Source organism: Brassica napus, chromosome C3 (assembly GCF_020379485.1).
Source record: "Brassica napus cultivar Da-Ae chromosome C3, Da-Ae, whole genome shotgun sequence".
Lineage (NCBI taxonomy): Eukaryota > Viridiplantae > Streptophyta > Magnoliopsida > Brassicales > Brassicaceae > Brassica > Brassica napus.
This window is the reverse complement of record NC_063446.1, coordinates 44333091-44352162: the sequence shown is the minus strand read 5'-3', so window position 1 is coordinate 44352162 and position 19072 is coordinate 44333091. Positions and strand designations below refer to the sequence as shown.

Below are 19072 nucleotides of genomic sequence, written 5' to 3'. Positions count from 1 at the left end.
CCATCTGAGGAGGCTCTGGATACAGTGATTCGAAGAGGTCCATGGACTTTTTCTGATAGGATGCTGGTGCTTCAACGCTGGACTCCACTAATGGATCTGGATCTGCTCAATTACATCCCTTTCTGGATCCAAGTAAGGGGTATCCCTTTTCAATACATGAATCGGGAAGTCATTCTCCACATTGCGAGATCCATGAATCAACAATACATCCAAATGAAGTATAACGAGGAGAATGGCCAACGTCTGGAGTTTGTACGGATCAGACTCAACTGGAACATTGCTCATCCTCTACGCTTTCAGCGAAACTACCAGTTCACTGCGGGAGTCAACACAGTCTTGAAGTTTCAATATGAGCGCCTTAGAGGTTTCTGTGAGGCATGTGGGATGATCACACATGATTCAGGAGCTTGTCTCATCAACAATGGTGGTCCTGGGAATGATGGTGATGATGACGACATCGATGATGATGGAGAAGGAGACATTCCAATACCCAACCAAGGTGTCATCATCGCAGAAACTGACGAGGAGAATCAGGAAGCATATGAGAGCAACATTGCTGCAATGGAGGAGGAAGCTGACGATGAGGATTTCTGGACCAACAATGCGATGAGAACTATGTATACGGATGATGTGATCTCAGAGGAAATGCATAATCCAATTGATCCCTTTGGTCTAAAAGAACAAGCAGCATCTACGCTCAAGCGCAAGACGTGGCTTTCAGACACGAATGGTCAGACTCCAATGTTCAACAAGCGGGAGAGAGGTGAAACAAGTCAAGGAAGTAAGCTACAGAGAGTTGAGGAGTCTTCAGAGTCTGATGACACAGAGCCAGCTGAGGATGGCAACAAAAAAGTGGGAGGCGCGGTGGGCCCTGAACCACCTCTTCCACCATGAAGACAGCCTGCTGGAACTGTCGAGGTCTAGGCAATGACTCAACAGTTCGACGCCTCAAGGAGATAGATCGTAAATATCTCCTGGACATTATATGCCTTACCGAAACAAAGCAGCAGGACGATGTCATTAGAGACGTGGGAGCTCAGTTAGATTGCTTGAATTATGTGTATGTTCCTCCAGTAGGTCTTAGTGGTGGCTTGGTTGTGTGCTGGAAGTCTCATGTACAGTTGCAAGTCTTGTTTCAGTCTTCTAATTTAATCGATTGTAAAGTTCAATGTAATGGAAGTTGGTTTTACTACACATTTGTTTACGGCCATCCGAATCCATCTATGAGACATCACACATGGGAAAGACTTGAACGTTGGGCAATAAACCGAAGACATGACTCTTGGTTGATATTAGGCGATTACAATGAGATATTGGGGAACCATGAGAAGGAATGAGGCAGTTTGAGACCAGAAGCTTTGTTCAGTACATTTAGAACAATGGTACGACATTGTGATCTTACAGACTTACCGTCAGTTGGTAATAGATGCTCATGGGTAGGAAGACGACAGAACGGCTTAGTTAAGTGTTGTCTTGATAGAGTAATGAGCAATACTAAGTGGTTCTCAGAATATCCAGCATCAGAAACGGTGTTCCTAGAACTTGGTGAATCTGATCATCGACCACTAGTTTCCTACATATCTGCTGAAAAAGAAAAGCCGAGAAGATTATTTTGTTATGATAGTCGTATGGTTGACAAAGAGGGTTTCAGAGATTCAGTAAGGAGAGGTTGGAAAGGTACATGACAATCAAGCTTGCTACAGATTCCTTTAATACAAAGACTCAGCAGATGTAGGAAACATATTGCAACATGGAAACGCAACAACAGGAACAATGCTGAGGAGAAGATCAAAGTTCTTCGGCATAGATTAGACTCGGCACTATGCTCTCCAGCTTATACTACTGCAGACATCAATCTGATCAGAGAGGATTTGGACCAAGCTTACATGGAAGAGGAGATCTTTTGGAAACAAAAAAACAGGGTTATGTGGTTGCGGGCAGGAGATAGAAATACAAAATACTTCATTGCTGGGAATTGAAGTGGCATTACGATCTCCTGCTGTAAACCACTTATTATTTGCCGATGATTCATTATTTTTCTCCCTTGCTAACCCAAAGGCGGGAAGGAAACTGAAACAGATCCTAAATCTCTATGAGAAGGTATCTGGACAAGCTGTGAACCTGAACAAGTCATCGATCACATTTGGAAGCAAATTTTCGGCATCAGTTAAAACAAGGATGAGGACGCTGTTGGGAATCTTAAATGAAGGTGGTAACGGCAAATATCTTGGCCTTCCAGAGCAGTTTAATCACAAGAAAGGAGAAATGTTTCAGTTTATCATTGACAAAGTTATAGAGGCAACCCAAGGATGGAATAGAAGGTTTTTATCACATGGTGGAAAAGAGATTCTACTCAAGACAGTTGCTCTAGCTATGCTGATATATTCAATGAGTATTTTCAGATTACCTAAGACCATCTGTGAAGAAATCAATACTCTTTTGGCAAATTTCTGGTGGGGCTCAGGAACAAACAGAGGAATGCACTGGTATAATTGGAAACGTATTTGTGTTCCTAAGAAAGAGGGAGGATTAGGCTTTAGAGATCTTGAAAGATTTAATCAGGCTCTATTAAGCAATCAAGTTTGGCGACTACTACAACAACCTGGAAGCCTGGTTGCTAGAATATTGAAGGCTCGGTACTTCGCAGAGGAAAGTATTCTAACAGCACAACCTAAACGAAAAGCGTCATACGCATGGAAGTCTTTATTATATGGAAGAGATCTTTTGATTCAAGGTCTACGGTTTATCATTGGTAATGGCACTAAAGTTAGTATGTGGAGTGATCCCTCGTTAGCTGAACATCCTCCACGGCCTCCAAGATCAAGGGAGAACGTTTCACGTGTAGAATCAGTCAGTAGCTATATCAAAAGAGATGGAACTGGATGTGATATAGAAAAACTCAGAGAAGTGGTGATAGATGAAGATATTGATAAAATTTTATCGATAAGAATAAGTTCACATGTGGAACTAGACTTATTAGGATGGCATTATACTGAGGAAGGTATATATACAGTGAAATCTGGCTATTGGTTAAGCACTCACCTACCACAACAAGAACAAGCAACTCCAACTTGGGGCGATCCAGTACTAAAGAAGAAAATCTGGAAATGCAATACTCCCCCGAAGATCAACCATTTTTTGTGGAAATTACTATCAAAATCGCTAGCTACTGGGAGCAACCTCAAAAGAAGACATGTTACTCAAGATGATCTATGTAAGCGATGCTGCTCTGCTCCTGAGACAGAGTTACATCTATTCTTTGAATGCCCTTATGCTCAACGTATCTGGCGAGGTTCTGGAATATCAAATACCACACTACTTGATATGCAAGCTACACTAGAAGATAAGATTGATGTCTGTCTCACATGCAATATATCTTCAAGATGGCCACAGATTCAAGACTTTCCTATAAGCATTCTTTGGCGAATTTGGAAAAGTAGGAATAGCCTTATATTCCAACATAGGAACACACAATGGTGGAGAGTTTTGGAACAAGCGAAAACAGAAGCACAAGAGTGGTCAAAGGCAAGAAACACGAGTACTCCGCAACAAAATAATCATAGGAGTTTGACTGAAACCTCTCGAACTGGTAGTTGGCATAAACCACGACAAGGATGGTATAAATGCAACTTTGATGCATCTTTTACTTCAACAGTAACCCAATGTAAGTTGGGATGGGTGATACGTGGTGATTATGGTGAATATAGAGGAGCAGGTCATGCAAAATGAAATAGGGTTTCATCACTGTTGGAAGCGGAATATAATGCACTAATAGTAGCTATGCAACAATGTTGGATAAGAGACTATAATAAAGTGATCTTTGAAGGTGATAACAAGAAAATGATTGATAATTTACAATCAAGGAAATTGCAGTTTGGTTTGTATAACTGGATTAGAGAAGCAAGATGGTGGAGCAGACAATTCCAGGAGGTTGAATTCAAATGGATCAACAGAGATGGCAATGAAGTGGCATACAAGTTAGCCAAGATAGATACACTGGAATTATTTGAATTTTATTATTATGTTCCTAGATCAGTCTCATATTTGTTGCATAATGACTATGTAAACTCTTCTTAATAATTAATGCAATTGATGAAAAAAAAAATCATTTTAATCATATTGTTTTATCAGCAATTTTTTTTGTCAACTTGTTATAATTAAAAAGGTTTATCTGTGAAATAACCAAAAGAAAAAAGAAATTAGTTTTGTAGTAAGATAGAAAGAAATAAGAAGAAAAAAAGGAGAGAGGTTGGAATTTTGGTTATTTTGTGAATAATAGTTTTTTTAAGGTTATTTGGCCTAATTTTTCTAATTAAAACTCAATGGACTCATATGTAGCAGAACAGACCAGCTCAAAATACAATCCAAACTAATTTTCCAGAGACGCGTGTTTTACATACCTAAACTAAACCTAATTTGATAAACACGTGTTTAATCTTGTGTCTGCATGACACTGCTTCAATACTTCCGGTAACTTTTCATGTCTCCACCAAAATCGCCTGCAGCCTCCTCTTTACACCTCAGCGACGCCGCGTTCACTGCTACCACCTTTCTATGTTGATCGCCTAGGGGAGACGCTGAATCTTCTTCTTCTTCACCAGATAATTAGAAATGGGAGACACTTGGACAGATTATAATCAAGACATTTTTTGGAACACTTCAACTAGAAAGCTCCAAATCTGCTTATCTTACAACAATCAAAACCAATTAAACCCAAAAACTTGGTGTTTTCAACATCCGGAGAACTTCATCCAGCATAGAGATGTCAAATGGAGTGTCCATGTCCAAATATGCATGTCTAAATAGACAAATCAGTTTATTAGACATTATTTGTTGAAACCCAAATTATATTCAGTCCAAATTGTCCAAATCTAAAATGACAATTCCAAATGGGCTGTCCACGGGACCCAATTAAAAAAATCAGTGTTAACATACAAAGTTCATATTTAACATAATTTCATTTTTTTTTTGTAGAATTCAACAACATAGATAAAATTCATACATCATCCAAAAGCCTAAACAAGGTTCATACATAATGTAAAAGCATAAATTAGGTTCATTTATACATAATCCAAACTTCAAAGCATAAGTTAGGTTCATTTATACATAACTAAATTTCAGTTATGTTTTCTTCTTGTTCTTCTCGACTTCTTCTATTATCACCGTCAAAGCCTGTAACAGAGGATGAGGTGTTATTAATAATAGAAACAAAACTTCATATACAAACCAGAAACAAGACACTGATGAATTACATAGTTCAAACCCAAGATTCATATACAAGGAAAGGAAGCAATTCATGTCTAAAGCGAGCACACAGACGAAGACAAAATGATTCAGATAAAAAGAAAGAAGGAAATACAAAGACAAAATGATTCAGATACAAGAAAAGGAGGCAATTAATATCTAAAGCAAGCACAAACAAAGGCAAGACTTCATATGCAAACAAGAAACAAGACACTGATGAATTACATAGCTCAAGTCCACGATTTAGATACAAGAAAAGGAGGCAATTCATGTCCAAAGCGAGCACAGATAATTCAGAGAAAACCATCAACAAAATCAGAGAAATCCATCAACACAAACAAGCAAACAAAACCCATCTGAAAGAGAATACTAAACCCATCATTCATTTTCTCCTGATGATACTAAACCCATCATTCATTTTCTTCTAATGATACTAAACTCATCATTCAGTTTCTTCTCATTCTTCGTAAAACAAGAAGTGATAGAAACATAAATTCTAAGTGATTATGCATGTAATTGAGTCGGGTCTTCTTCCTTCCACTTTCTTCTGCTTCCTCATCTAAGGCCTCTTCCTTATCTTCCTCATCCAAATCGCATCCAGCTACAAAACAAGAGAAGTTACTCAATAATTTCACCTACAAAACTCGATTATAAATTCAACAAACTCACCAATCACTTCAAAACCACGAATCCAGTTTCTAGCACAGATCAAAGCTTGAACATTTGATGGAAGAAGGCGGCTTCTGTACTTGCTAAGAACGCGACTTCCCACACTAAAGATGACTCAGACGACACTGTTGTTATTAGGATGCATAGGACATCACATGCCATTCGAGACAGCTCCTTAAAACCGGTTTGAATTGTCCTTCCAATACTTGATGACATCTAAGTTTTGATTTGCAACGGTTCACTCAAATACAAATCCAAAGCAAATTTTCCTGTTCCTGCTTGTTGAGAGAAGAACGCATAGAAGCCCTGCCAAGAAAGATATTATTAGTTGATTTTAAATAACTTAAATGCACATCTAAAGCTTTGCTTTTAAATAACTTACACCATAACCAGCTGGTAGAGCATCTGCTTCTTGTGAACTCTGTGTACTAGTATTCTTCTTCTTGTAAACTCCATACAGCTTCAACATCTTATTCCATATGTAATCCATTTTAGATTTACAGCTTGCTAGATCTAGACTGTTGTAGCAGTACTCCTAAACCTTAAGCTTTAGACTAGGATCTAACACTGCTGCAATGACTAGAATATCGCTGTATTCAGTCCAATACTTATCGAATTTGACCTTCATTGAAGCCACCATTTCACCAATCACTTCATTTTCACAGAACTCGTTTGATCTCAACCAACTTTGAATTTTCCATACTTCCATAAAGTACAGATTCGATGTAGGGTAAGAAGAGCCAGAAATGAGATTTGTCATCTGATCAGACGGATGTAATAAACCATAAATCAGCTCTGCTCTTAACCACTCTGACTCTGTAGGTAAACTCTGGTAACTTGTCTCGATTTCTGCAAGGTTCCTAAATGTCTCTTTGTAGTAAAGAACCCAAGACAGCATCAGAGAGGTTGAGTTCCACCATGTAGTAACATCTAAAACTAAACCCCCTTTCTTAACAATCCCAACAGTCTCCACGCAGCCTTGAAACAACAGCTCTCTAGACTCGGTAACCTTGACATATTTAACGCTGTCCCTGATCTTCTCCAAGGCCTCACTTATTGCAGCTAATCCATCTTGGACAATAAGGTTCAGAATATGTGCAGCACATCTGATGTGGAAGGATGTGGAAGAACTCTCCACTGCAAACTAAATTCTCTCTAAGTTGCCTCTTTAGAACTCCTTGCATGTTGTTATTAGAGAAAGCATTGTCTACGGTTATTGTGAAGACCTTCTTATACAAACCCCATTCTTTAATCAGCTCCATCAGTTTCATGGCAATGGCAGGACCATAATGGGGTGGACGAAAAGCGCAAAAAGAGAGGATCTCAGCTCTAAGGTTCTAGTTAGCATCAAGAGTCAGCAGTAAGACAGAGATAACCTTCAATGGTTATTGCTCTCCACAGATCAGTCGTCAGACAAACCCTACCTGAAACCTCACTTAACACCTGTCTAAGCTTCATTTTCTCCCTCTCAAAGATCTTAAGGACATCTGCAACTGCTATGTTCCTATACCAGAACTTGATGATCGGGTTGGCATACTGAAAACCTTCCCTAACCCTTCTATGCTCGACAATAGCCAAATAAATCATTTCTCGAAATATCATCTCATTGATCTTCCAAGCACCAGTTCCAGCTTGGGCACTACCAGGGGTGTTTCGAATGGCGAATCATAGTATTAGTTCCATTTCTATGCAAGTCTAGGAAGTAGTAGCGTTTACAGTAGGTGTAGACACATTTAAATTTACCATCAGGCATCTTATCTCCTTCTATAGTGAAGTAATTCCAACACTTAGAATGTCTACGCTTTTGTTTACTTTTCACCATCTCGGTTGTACTCATGAGAGACTCGTCCACCACAGGATTGTTCTCATCTGTTTCCTATTCTGAATCCTCATTCTCACTCACGTAGTCATTATCGTTGTTTAAACTCATTATACTCCTATTATCCATCTGAAAGTAAACAAGACAAATGAGAATCATTAGTTATAAGCGTGAAGTTTACTAGAAACAAGCCATGAAAGCAATAGAACCACAAACTCATTAAGCAATGAACAAAAACATATTACAACAATCAAATCGCAAACCCTTCTAAGCAATGAACAGAAACATATTACAACAATCAAATCGCAAACCCATCAGAAATCAAAAGTACAAGTTATAAGCGTGAACTAGAAACAAGCCATGAACCAGAAACTAGAACCAGAAACACATCAGAAATGAGAACCATCAAACATTATAAAGCAATGCAAGCAAGTTACAAGTCATGAATCATTAAACATATTACTAGCAAAAGCGATGAACAGAAACACCATACAAGTTATAAGTTACACCTTTCTAAAGAAATCAATACACAACTCACAAGAAATGTAACTATGTAAGCAAGTTACGAACATAAACCCAGCTTACAAACAAATGAGAATCTTCAGAAACAACAATTAAATCGCAAAGCATGTTAAGCAATCAGAGAAACCCATCATTCCATCAACACAAACCATGACTCATTAGACCTTACAAGTTACAACTTATAAGCCATGAACCCAGAATCGCAAACCCATCAACAGACCCATCAAAATCGAACAAAACAGACATGTAAACAAGTGAATATGAAGCCAATTGAAGAAGAGAGAGAGAGAGATACTGAGAGTCGAGTCGAGACGGAGAGCTGAGACAGAGAGAGGCGTCGAGACGGAGAGGGGGATAAATACGTCTCGAGACGGAGAGACCGAGGTCTGAGAGAGACGTCGAGGCCGAGAGAGGTGAGAGAGGCATCGAGAGGCGAGATAAACGACGATGAAAAGCGAGATAGACGACGATGAAAAGCGAGATAGACGACGATGAAAGGCGAGATAGACGTCGAGGTATGTCGAGAGGAGAGAGAGAGAGAGAGAGAGAGAGAGAGAGAGAGAGAGAGAGAGAGAGAGAGAGAGAGAGAATCGATGTTTGATTTTTCCCCCAAATGTTGAAAACCCTAATTTTTTGAAGATTATTGGACCCCATGTCCAAATGGGTTAAGCCCATCGAATTTGGGATTTATTGGATTTTGACTCAATTGGACAACTTTAGTTTTGGGTCTAATATGGTCAGTCCAATTGGATTTGGACATGGCTAATCCATGGACATGAGGCCCATTTAACATCTTTAATCCCACATAAATATAATGAAGAAAAATTATCATCTGTTAGATGAAAACCCAAACAAACTGATAAAAAGAAAGATTCAAACAAGCCCTGGAATTTATCAATATAATTCCACTGAAACTTTAAAACTTACAAACCAAAAGCCGAAACCATAATCCGCGATCAGGAAGGATAATCCACAACGGAAGAGGGATCAGCGCCTAACGCGAAGACAACACAACAAAAGATCTTATCTTGTAAGATCATAATATTAACATATAATTTTTCTCATCTCTTCCCTCTGTAAATGATGGTAGTGAGGGAACAAAAGAAGAAGAGAGAGAGAAAAATATTTTGTCAGCAATTTAATAAAGAAAATGTAAAATGTTCTGATTTCTTACACATCTTCAATCATTTTTTTCACGAAGCTTTAGTCATATTCTATTTTAGTTTTTTCCTTTTTCCTTTTCCATTTCAACATTTATATTTTTTCTAATTTATTTTGTTAAAAAAATATTTTAATTATTAATAGAAACTATAAGTAATATTACATTGAGAACTCAACGACTGAAAATTCTAGAATTAATTGCATTAATCGAACTGTTTTGTGAGTTTAATACTTAATTGTTCTATGTATACCATATTGAAAAATTTTATGTACATTTTTTTTATTAATTTACATAATTTTTTTTGAGACTTATAACTCGAACATTTTAATATAGAAATATTAATAAATTCTAAGTCAAACCACTAAAATTAAAAAAAAGTTTCTTTTCAAACATGTTTAAAAACCAATTAATTTGTAAATTAAAGTTATGTTAGGGTCTCTTGATGTTCAATTCCAATAAGTTTGGCATGTTTTTTATACCATTTACTTGTTAGTTTATTTGCAAGATCAACAAGTTGTTCTTTTCTTAGATGATTAAACTCATCGTGGTGGATTTTATATCTTCGGATCAACAAGTTGCTCTTTTCTTCCTTCGTATCATCAAGACTCAAAACTTGATTTTCATGATTGATCTTATACATTGTTTCATTTTATTTCTGCATCTAAATATGCAAATGGTCAGATTAGCTATCTTTACTCAGTATTTACATATAGCATAAATATATTTAGTCCTTGTAGTCTTCTCTTTTCTTTTAAAGAAGGTTAAATTTCATATCAATTTTTTTTATATATGATGTATTCTTAGTTTGAAATGATTCAAATCTTTATTTTTAAAAACAAGAGCTCTAGAAAATAGTTACTCTATTTTCAAGAATCAAACTAAGACATCATTACTTGGCCGAGATGATCTGATTCTGTTATGAACCTGATTGGATGATCTAATTGTTGATGCATTTCGCCATACCACACCATTTATTCCTCGCATGCCAAATGTGTGTCCGATGTTTGGAAAACATAGCACATCAAGAACTCTCTTTGTTTGGAGAGAACATTGCCTGTCAGCAAATCAATGACACTGGTCTAACTGTGTGAGTAATTCAGACCAAGAATTCTCCATGTGAGATTCTTCCAAACCTCTTTGGAATAGCGAATTTTTTTTAAAAAAAGATGATCTTGTGTCTCTAACAATACATTACAGAGTATACAAGCTGCTGAATCTTGAGCATTCCATTGAAGTAGCCGATCTCATGTGGCCAACCTGTGTACCGCAGCCAAATTTACCACAAAGTATTTAGGTGTTACTCCTGAGAACTACACACCCTTATGCCACAGAGTAGTCTGCTTTATTTCCCTTGTAAGTTCCCAAGTTCGTTGCAAGCTAAATTCAGGATTAAACATATATTTTTCCCCTTTCCATAGATGCAAATCCGGTTCTGCAATGAGACCTTGTAGCCAGAGCTTTAGAATCATTCTTGATTAATATCAGGTGTTCATTACGATGATAGCGACAGCGATATTGCTGAACCACATACTCCACAGTTGCGTTGATGTTGAGTCTAAGTTCAATACAATATTGATCGTTTGTTAAATAATAAATCCATCCGAGTGGCGACCATGCATCAAACCAGGATGATCTGGAAACACCACTTATAATCTTCAATTTCGTGAAGGAACTAGCAAGATCTCGTATTTTGAAATCTTATTCCACATCTAAGAACCAAGTGTACTCTTCTCATTCACACTCCAGAAGGATCCTTTACGAATCCAATATCTTTTGATTCACTTGACCTACAATGTGGATTGAGTAGTGGTTCATTTCTATTAATGTGGGGATTGCTGGAACTCGTTTTTAACGATATGGTTTAAAGACCATTTTTCAGTAAGTTTCCGGACGAAGACGTTCGTCGGAATAACCAGATGTTGGACACTATGAAGTAGTGTAACCACATGTCAAAATCGGAGTATGTTTGAATGAGAAATGAAGTTCCAAAGTGTGACTTACAAAGTTTGTAAAACTTTAAATTTGGCTAAGTATAAAAACTAGCAAATGCACACATTGGATATTGGGGTTTAAATTTGATTTAATTTTGTTAGATAGACTTTATGTCTAATAACTTTGGTTTAAATCATAGTTATGTTATCTTTTATATTTGTTTAAATATAAAAATGTGAACCCATAGTAAAATAAATTAGCTTTGATTGGTCAAAAATATTAATGTTTTTGCTAGTAAGTTACGGTCAAGGATTAATGAGAATTTGTTTTTCATTATGATAATTGATGTGACTTAATGCTCCATAACACACTTTACGTTTGTTGGGATCTTGAAGAAGAAAATCATACCTCTATAATTTATATCATAACGTGATGATGATCCTCATTCTCTTGTTTCTATATAAAGCCTTATGGCAATGTAGAAATATAGACGTTGATATGATCAATATCAAAAAGATTTTCCCACTCAGAATACTTATGATAGTTTTTTTTTTTTTTTTTTTTGAGTATGAGAGTACATCACAGAAATAGATTCGATAGATTCTGTTTTTCGGTGATGGTAAACGGAAACAATGATGCAGTTGTATCCTGAGAATCTGAGCGCTATGAAACCGTCACAATACGGGCGTTTAAAGATTTAAGGAAAGAGATTAACCATCTGGACTCTGCAATTCTTCTTTTTTTTTATATTTCGGTATTGTAATTTTAATTTATGTTCTTATTATTCTTTACAAATATCAGTTGTCCTACTATAGTAAAATAATGTTCCTACACTCCACAGTTGCGTTGATGTTGAGTCTAAGGTCAATACAATATTGATCGTTTGTTAAATCATAAATCCATCCGAGTGGCGACCATGCATCAAACCAAAATGATCTGGAAACACCACTTATAATCTCCACTTTCGTGAAGGAACTAGCAAGATCTCTGTATTTTGAAATCTTATTCCACATCTAAGAACCAAGTGTACTCTTCTCATTCACACTCCAGAAGGATCCTTTACGAATCCAATATCTTTTGATTCACTTGACCTACAATGTGGATTGAGTAGTGGTTCATTTCTATTAATGTGGGGATTGCTGGAACTCGTTTTTAACGATATGGTTTAAAGACCATTTTTCAGTAAGTTTCCGGACGAAGACGTTCGTCGGAATAACCAGATGTTGGACACTATGAAGTAGTGTAACCACATGTCAAAATCGGAGTATGTTTGAATGAGAAATGAAGTTCCAAAGTGTGACTTACAAAGTTTGTAAAACTTTAAATTTGGCTAAGTATAAAAACTAGCAAATGCACACATTGGATATTGGGGTTTAAATTTGATTTAATTTTGTTAGATAGACTTTATGTCTAATAACTTTGGTTTAAATCATAGTTATGTTATCTTTTATATTTGTTTAAATATAAAAATGTGAACCCATAGTAAAATAAATTAGCTTTGATTGGTCAAAAATATTAATGTTTTTGCTAGTAAGTTACGGTCAAGGATTAATGAGAATTTGTTTTTCATTATGATAATTGATGTGACTTAATGCTCCATAACACACTTTACGTTTGTTGGGATCTTGAAGAAGAAAATCATACCTCTATAATTTATATCATAACGTGATGATGATCCTCATTCTCTTGTTTCTATATAAAGCCTTATGGCAATGTAGAAATATAGACGTTGATATGATCAATATCAAAAAGATTTTCCCACTCAGAATACTTATGATAGTTTTTTTTTTTTTTTTTTTTGAGTATGAGAGTACATCACAGAAATAGATTCGATAGATTCTGTTTTTCGGTGATGGTAAACGGAAACAATGATGCAGTTGTATTCTGAGAATCTGAGCGCTATGAAACCGTCACACTACGGGCGTTTAAAGATTTAAGGAAAGAGATTAACCATCTGGACTCTGCAATTCTTCTTTTTTTTTATATTTCGGTATTGTAATTTTAATTTATGTTCTTATTATTCTTTACAAATATCAGTTGTCCTACTATAGTAAAATAATGTTCCTACACTCCACAGTTGCGTTGATGTTGAGTCTAAGGTCAATACAATATTGATCGTTTGTTAAATCATAAATCCATCCGAGTGGCGACCATGCATCAAACCAAAATGATCTGGAAACACCACTTATAATCTCCACTTTCGTGAAGGAACTAGCAAGATCTCTGTATTTTGAAATCTTATTCCACATCTAAGAACCAAGTGTACTCTTCTCATTCACACTCCAGAAGGATCCTTTACGAATCAAATATCTTTTGATTCACTTGACCTACAATGTGGATTGAGAAGTGATCTTCAAATGATTTTTAAGCAGCTAATTTTATTGATCTTAGTGAGCGATTTCAGCCCCAAACCTCGTTCCGCATTAGGTGTACAGACGTTTTCCCATCATAGTTTTTTGCTTTTTTGGAACTCAAGGTTGGGTCAGACCATAAGAATGATGAGCATAGTTTATCAATTTTCTTGATGCATTGTTTTGGTAGTCTATAAACAGACATCCAAAAATTGGTTAAGCTGTATATGTATAACTGAAACAATCAGCTGGAGACGATCTGCAAAAGAGAGTTGTCTAGCTGTCCAAGTTGTTATCTGCTTTCTAATACACTCGACCAGGGGATAATAGTCACTCGTAGTCATACATTTAGTCAAAAGCGGGAGAGTAAGATACTTTATTGGAACCAGAGCAACCTCCAACTGGAACTGAGCTTTGTCCCCAACAACATTGCTTACTCCTGCCAAGTATAATGTAATCTTTGGCCATCCACAAAAATTAGTAAATCATCAGCAAAACACATGTGAATAACAGAGTAAGCGGAACATTTTGAATATACGGATGGTAACCAATTTTGTTTTTCCTCTGCTGTTTTATTCAACTATTTTGAGAACACTTGCATTTGAAAAAAGAGAGCAGTCCTGTCTCAAACCTCTAGAGCTATTAAAATAGCTTGATGGTTCTTCACTAGGCTGGACAGAAAAGGAGACGAGCTGTATGCATTTCTTAATAAAAGCACAAACTTTTCCGGAAGCTTTGGCTGATAGAATCGTCATTAAGAAAGACCATTGAAGTGAGTCACACATTTTGGATATGTCTATCTTAACAGCAAGCACACAGAGAAGATACTGTAATTTTGTGGTAGCTTTTAACTAGCTCAGAAGCAAGTAAAACGTTTCCGATGAGAAGACAGATCTTTGACAAAGCTGATTGATTCCTGAAAATAAATTTCAGTAGAATTCTTTTCAATCTGTTTGCTCGAGATCATTTTGTATAGCACATTACAATACGAAATAGGCCTATAATTTTCCATTCTTATTGCCTTATCTCCCATTCCTGTAGTCTTCTTATTCTAGTTTGTCCTGCTCAGCTGTATTGAAAGGGGGAAACAGAATGGGACGTACGCAGTTTGATATTAGCAACACAAATTTTACATTACAAATACATGTTCAAAATGTTGAAGTGATTTCTTCATTCATCTTATCTATGGAAGTACAACAACAAAGATGAGTCTGAAGTATAAGACCAAATACAATAAAGATTTGAGAAATCAGACAGAGTTCTTGTCTTGTTGCTTCGTCTCTTCGTCAACAGTGTCAACCACATAACTGACTTCATCATGAGTGCCTTTGTATCTATACCATCTAGCCATTAACAAGAAGTAAAGAAAGTTGACAAACATGAGTCCTGTGAGCATGAAATAGAAGTAGTCCAGCTTCGCTTTGTTCAGATCCTCAGCTAACCAATTCCCCGTAGGTGAATGCTCAGTTGTTCTATGAACAGTCGAGATCAAGAAGCTAGCGAGGTAGCTAGAAACTCCTCCACCGACATAGAAGATAGAACCCGCAAAGCTCTTCATGTTTTCAGGAAACTGCTTGTAGTAAAACTCCATTTGCCCAATGGCTACAAAAGCTTCTGCTACCCCTGCAAGCACCAGCTGCGGAATCAGCCACATCGCTGACATTGAGGAGATCTCTCCTGTTCGAGGCTCCGACCCGAGCGTAGGTCGTGTCAGCGCAAAGGTTCTTCTACGTTCTTCTATAAACCCGGAGACCAATAAACTCAACACGGCAAAGAAAATGCCAGCTCCTATTCTTTGTAAGAGTGTTATCCCCGTGTCTAGACCGGTCACTCTTTTGAGCGAGGGGACAAGGACACGGTCGTAGATTATGATGAAAACCGTCATACCAGACATCAAGAACACGACATAGGTGGCGGCTGGAATCTTGAAGCCACCTGAACCTAATAGCCTGTCGCTCTGGAGAGCTTGGAAGACTGGATAAGTCATTTGCATACTTATTGCAAGGTAGTAAATGGCGCATGCGAACCAGATTGGAATCACTCTTAAAATGCATTTCACTTCTTCCACTTTCTGCATCGTACATAGTTTCCATGGATCCGAAGCCGTTCCATCCGAGTTCAACTTGTCCTCAGGGGTCATAATCGCTGCTTTGTCTAGAAACCTGGCAATACAACATTTGTTCAGACAAAGCATAAAGCAAATGAACAAAGAAAGACAGAGACAGAACTATTCCGACTTTACCTAAGCTGGTCGGTGTATTTAAGAGTAGAGTTTGCATAGTTAGGAGGAATGTGGTTGTAAAGATCGATCCAAGGCTGCTTAACTGGCTTCAAGCCACGTTTCTTGATAGCTGCGGCTATAACATGACCTATACCAGCCAATGGACTACCAGAGGCTTTCACTTTCACATACAGTTTGTGACCAGCAAAGAAAATGACGCAGGCCAAGAACATAAGACCCACAGGGATACTCAAACCGATGGTCCAGCTCACATTTGACTGGATATACACAACTAGTGTGAGGGAGATGATCTGCGCGAACGTGAAAGTGAAGAAGTACCAGTTGAAGAAACTATTGATTCCTTTCTTTCCAGATTCTGACTTGGGGTTGAACTGGTCAGCACCAAAGGCCAAGTTACACGGCCTGATTCCACCAGCACCCACCACAAGAAGCGCTAAACCCATCAGCAGAAACGCAATCTGGCCCTCGCTTGGGCCTTGGCAAGAACTTTGTGTTCCACAAGGAATAGGGTGCAATCCTGGAACTGCAGCCGTCAGTAGTATCACAAGCGATCCCTACAACAAATATGAAATACTCCCTCTGTTTCATTATAAGTGTCGTTTTAGGTTTCGGCACATGGATTAAGGAAACACTTAATTTTGTACATTTCGTATAAAAAAACACTATTACCTATACACCTAACCATATTTCAACTAATAGAAAAATAAATTTTGCATAAAATCAATAAATTTTGCATTGAAAATCGAAAACGACACTTATTTTGTAACGAAAAAAATCTCTAAAAAGACACTTAAAATGAAACGGAGGGAGTATGGTTTAGTAAGAAAAAAAGACAAAATCTTGGCCAAAATAAAACAAGATGGTCATTTGATTAGAGTACCAGAAAACAGGCGATGACAGCAACAGAGAGAGTCTTGTAGCGACCAAAGTAAGTGTCGCAGAGGAAAGCAGCGAGGAAAGTGCCGAAATTGATAGTGCCACTGAAGGCGTTGATGATGGTTGCAGCTGTAACACTCTGAAGGTTGAATACTGAAGTTAGGTACACCAGAAGGTTTGATAGTGTCCCAATGATCCCTATCTTCTCAAATGTCTCATTACCTGTGACACAATATATTTTTTCCAACATAAATAATTAGTCAAACCATAAAGTAACAACCTTTTTACATTTAATTCACAATGTTGAAATCAAAGATTGGACTTTCAGTGTTGGACTGGACACTTTATTATTCATTCTTTGTTATAACTCCCAGAAACTAACTAAAATCTTATATCTGAAACTGAAAACTTGCATGATTCAAAGTCTCTCACTTTCCATGGTAGATTTATCTAGGAAACTCAACTGGTTTGGTTGATTTGTTTGATCTGTGTTTCATTCATCTCGAAACGTCAAGACAAGAACTCCAAATCAAGATTTTCAACAGTCAAGACTAAGAAGACAAAAGAAACGAAATTAAAATAAAAACATCACGGGCAAAACGTTCTATAATCCGACAAAAGGGACACAACAAAACAAAACAGAATAAACTAAAAAAAAAAAGTTGTCTGAAGAGAAGAAGAAAGCGTTACCAATGATAAAGGGCATGACTTTCCAGCCTCTATAAACGAGCTTTTTCTGCTCGTCTTCAAATGAATCGACCGAATCAGAACCACCGCCATCGACGGAGGAGTAGGCTTTGTGATCCTCAGTTGTCTCAACATCAAAGGGCTTTCTCTCCATTGTTTCAATCTGTGTATAATTATGCTTATCTCTTCTCTCTCTATGGCTGAGGATGACTCTGCTCTTCATCTTAAGCTCCTCTCTATCGTCTTTTTATATAGTGGAGGGTCGAGAGAGAGAGAGAGAGAGAGAGAGAGAGGGAGGGTGTAAGCGTGGAATTGTCTGAATCAAATCTGGACAAAGAAGAAAATAAAAGGAAAGAAACAGAAATAGTGGTGAATTTGGGAGTAAGATAGAGACATGTGTGAGTGAGTCGTTTTTATTTTAGCAGGGATCGTTAGGTTTCTGCATTTTAATATATTTTTGTCTCTTGCTTACTAATTTAACATTCAGTTTTTCAATGCATTTTATCTTCACCATCTCTTTTTGTCTTGTTTACATTTGTTTTCACGTTCTGTCGTTTGATTTGTCTTAGTTTTGGCTTGTGTAATAATTTAACACTGCTCATTCTTCGTTCATTCTTTATTGATTGATATTTTTATCTCGCTTAGCTCTGTGTTGCCACTAATTTACTCGGATCATTTTTCATCATCTGCTTCGTATTCTTTTCATATTCATTAACTATTGTCTCCAATCTCTTTAAATCCTAAAAATCCTACGTGTTCTTTTGTTTATTAAATCACATATTAAATATTGTTGAAACTATTTATTTATTCTAATAAGTCCTTGCGATTATAACTAAGATGATATGGATAAAAGACTGATTATAATTTAGTTGAAATTAAAGTCTAAAGTAGAAGTTATTAAACTTGCAATCCTTCTTTTTGTCATCCAAGATAGCTTTAGTCAAATCAATTATAGTGATTTAGAAAACCCATAAGCTATTTCAATCCCAAACAACCAAAAAACAGACGCATTTGTTATTGACGCTGCGGCGGATTTCCTTTACTATAAACATAATTGATTGTCACAACTGTTAATAAACCCAAATGTGTTTACAAAAGCTACCCATATAAGAGTTTCATACTAATCTCTCTTTCTCTAGTCATCTCCTATGTTAGTAGCTATCATAATACAATCATCAAACAAATGACATATCTCTTGGTTCCATATAGAATATGCAAAAGGACTGTTTTCTGCAGACTCCATGATCACTGAGTATTATAAATATCAAACTCTGTCTATGGTCTATTTATATGTTGAGGAAATGCCTCGAAATGTAGCTTCCAAATAATGATTTCCAGGTCAACACATTGCATGTTAACCTCCACAATGGGATCAGCGGATCTGCAGATACCGCTACATGTCGAGTCGAACGCAGTTACACATATGTTCCCTACTTGTGCCTTTCATTCACAATCTGTAATTCTCCCAAGAACCAGAATCAGTGTTAAATGAGGTAAAAGTTTTAGAGTCACAACAGACTTTGTATAGCCAAGCCCAATAATCCAAGCACCCAACGTAACATCCTCAC

At 37.0% G+C, this 19072-nt stretch overlaps 2 protein-coding genes across 2 annotated transcripts; both read right to left on the bottom strand.

Annotated features, from left to right (window-relative positions):
• Positions 1-6129: 6129 nt before the first annotated feature.
• Positions 6130-7500, bottom strand: LOC106447888 (zinc finger BED domain-containing protein RICESLEEPER 2-like). The gene is made up of 5 exons (XM_013889837.1): positions 7357-7500; positions 7078-7250; positions 6455-7019; positions 6296-6382; positions 6130-6219 (listed from the first exon to the last, which is right to left on the bottom strand). The coding sequence occupies exons 1-5, from the start codon at positions 7498-7500 to the stop codon at positions 6130-6132; spliced, it is 1059 nt and encodes a 352-aa protein (XP_013745291.1).
• A 7292-nt stretch (positions 7501-14792) lies between these two features.
• On the bottom strand, positions 14793-17878 carry LOC106445255 (protein NRT1/ PTR FAMILY 2.10). The gene is made up of 4 exons (XM_013886769.3): positions 17508-17878; positions 16822-17039; positions 15942-16495; positions 14793-15861 (listed from the first exon to the last, which is right to left on the bottom strand). Exons 1-4 carry the CDS (start codon positions 17725-17727, stop codon positions 14949-14951), a joined length of 1905 nt encoding a protein of 634 aa, XP_013742223.1. The 5' UTR covers positions 17728-17878; the 3' UTR covers positions 14793-14948.
• Positions 17879-19072: the final 1194 nt, after the last annotated feature.

Bases quoted from the DNA above. Each gene is read 5' to 3' on its own strand.
- LOC106445255 (XM_013886769.3), bottom strand. From the start codon at position 17,727: ATGAAGAGCAGAGTCATCCTCAGCCATAGAGAGAGAAGAGATAAGCAT. The intron at 16,496-16,821 runs GTACTCTAATCA...TATTTGTTGTAG, and splicing joins CTGTCATCGCCTGTTTTCTG to GGATCGCTTGTGATACTACT. The intron at 15,862-15,941 runs GTAAAGTCGGAA...TTGTATTGCCAG, and splicing joins AAATACACCGACCAGCTTAG to GTTTCTAGACAAAGCAGCGA.
- LOC106447888 (XM_013889837.1), bottom strand. From the start codon at position 7,500: ATGATTTATTTGGCTATTGTCGAGCATAGAAGGGTTAGGGAAGGTTTT. The intron at 7,251-7,356 runs GTGTTAAGTGAG...GATGCTAACTAG, and splicing joins AGAAAATGAAGCTTAGACAG to AACCTTAGAGCTGAGATCCT. The intron at 6,383-6,454 runs GTTTAGGAGTAC...ATATGGAATAAG, and splicing joins ATCCTAGTCTAAAGCTTAAG to ATGTTGAAGCTGTATGGAGT.